Source organism: Arachis duranensis, chromosome 9 (assembly GCF_000817695.3).
Source record: "Arachis duranensis cultivar V14167 chromosome 9, aradu.V14167.gnm2.J7QH, whole genome shotgun sequence".
NCBI lineage: Eukaryota > Viridiplantae > Streptophyta > Magnoliopsida > Fabales > Fabaceae > Arachis > Arachis duranensis.
This window is the reverse complement of record NC_029780.3, coordinates 27,563,450-27,564,778: the sequence shown is the minus strand read 5'-3', so window position 1 is coordinate 27,564,778 and position 1,329 is coordinate 27,563,450. Positions and strand designations below refer to the sequence as shown.

Here is a 1,329-nt window from a genome sequence, read left to right as displayed (position 1 = left end):
GTTAAGAGTTATTGACAAGAAATGAAAGAATACAAAAAAATTTCTTTTACACTATAAGAGAAGTGTGTAAAAAATTATCATTTCTCAAAGATTACATCTAATGTAATGAGCATACATAACATGCCTTGTACTAGACTGATTAGGCTACACTAGAACCACTCAAGCTTGTGATGAATGTTGCATGATACAGAGGAAGCAGCTCGAATACTGGAGCGCCAAGGGCGAGTCTTTTGCTTAGAAGACGAGCCGGGGGTGCACAGGGTATGGCTTCCCGACGAAGAGTCGCCGGGGCTGGCCATGTCTAGGGCACTTGGTGACTACAGCGTCAAAGAGTATGGCCTAATCTCGGTGCCTGAGGTAACCCAATGGAACGTAACCACCAGAGACCAGTTTGTTGTGCTAGCTACTGATGGGGTATGTAGTACACTAACACCAGTAGTACTCTTCCTTTGAAAATTACTTAAATTAACTAAGTTGTTTTTATGTAGAGTTAATAATCAAAAATTGTTAAATAATAATTTAGTTACATATTTTAAATTATTTAATAATTTTTAATTATCAATTTTATATAAAGTAATTTATTTCTAAGTCTTCACGATTAACTTAGTTAATGTTTTTTGTAGGTGTGGGATGTAATATCGAACGAAGAAGCGGTGGAGATTGTATCTTCAACAGCAGAGAGAGGAAAGTCAGCAAAACGTTTGGTGGAGTGTGCGAAGCGTTCATGGAAACGCAAGAGGGGTGGAATTGCCATGGATGACATCTCTGCCATTTGTCTTTTCTTTCACTCTCCTTGTAACCTTCTTGATAACCAACTTGCCACCCTAAACTAAATTATTATCCTGTCAAAATGAGCACCTGAATTGCACGTCATGTTCTGCTTCAGAGGGAAAAAAATTTATTCCTTTCTTCTGATTCTTCTAACTTTGTAAAATTAAAAAAAAAATTATCAGATTAAGACGAATTTAAATTAAAAAAAATCACAAGGTGCAATTTTTAATTTTTTTTCAAAAGACATTAAAAAATTATAAAATGCGATTTCTAATTTTTTAAAAGAAAGAAGTATATATCAATTGGTATCTAAAAAATTTTGCCATCGATAAAATAATACCTAACAATGTTATCGACAAAATAATTTCTGAATAAATTTTAAATTTGACAGAAGTGATCATTCGTCATTTAACTCCATTTTCAATAATAGAAAATACTAAATTGGCCAAAAATTTTGATAAAATTTCTAATTTACCTTTAGTGTGGTTTCACTGTCACTCTCTCTCTTCCTCTCTTTCAAAAACTCTTCTATATTCCTTCTTCTTTTCAAATGAAAAT

The 1,329-nt window shown here is 33.1% G+C and overlaps 1 protein-coding gene across 1 annotated transcript in view; it reads left to right on the top strand.

Moving 5' to 3' along the window:
* LOC107465263 (probable protein phosphatase 2C 34) overlaps window positions 1–885 on the top strand; it is a 4,464-nt gene extending 3,579 nt beyond the window's left edge. The window contains exons 6-7 of the mRNA XM_021131027.2: window positions 191–414; window positions 624–885. Of these exons, the coding sequence (XP_020986686.1) occupies window positions 191–414; window positions 624–833 (434 nt within the window). The 3' untranslated portion in view covers window positions 834–885. The remainder of the gene's footprint in view (window positions 1–190; window positions 415–623) is intronic.
* Window positions 886–1,329: the final 444 nt, after the last annotated feature.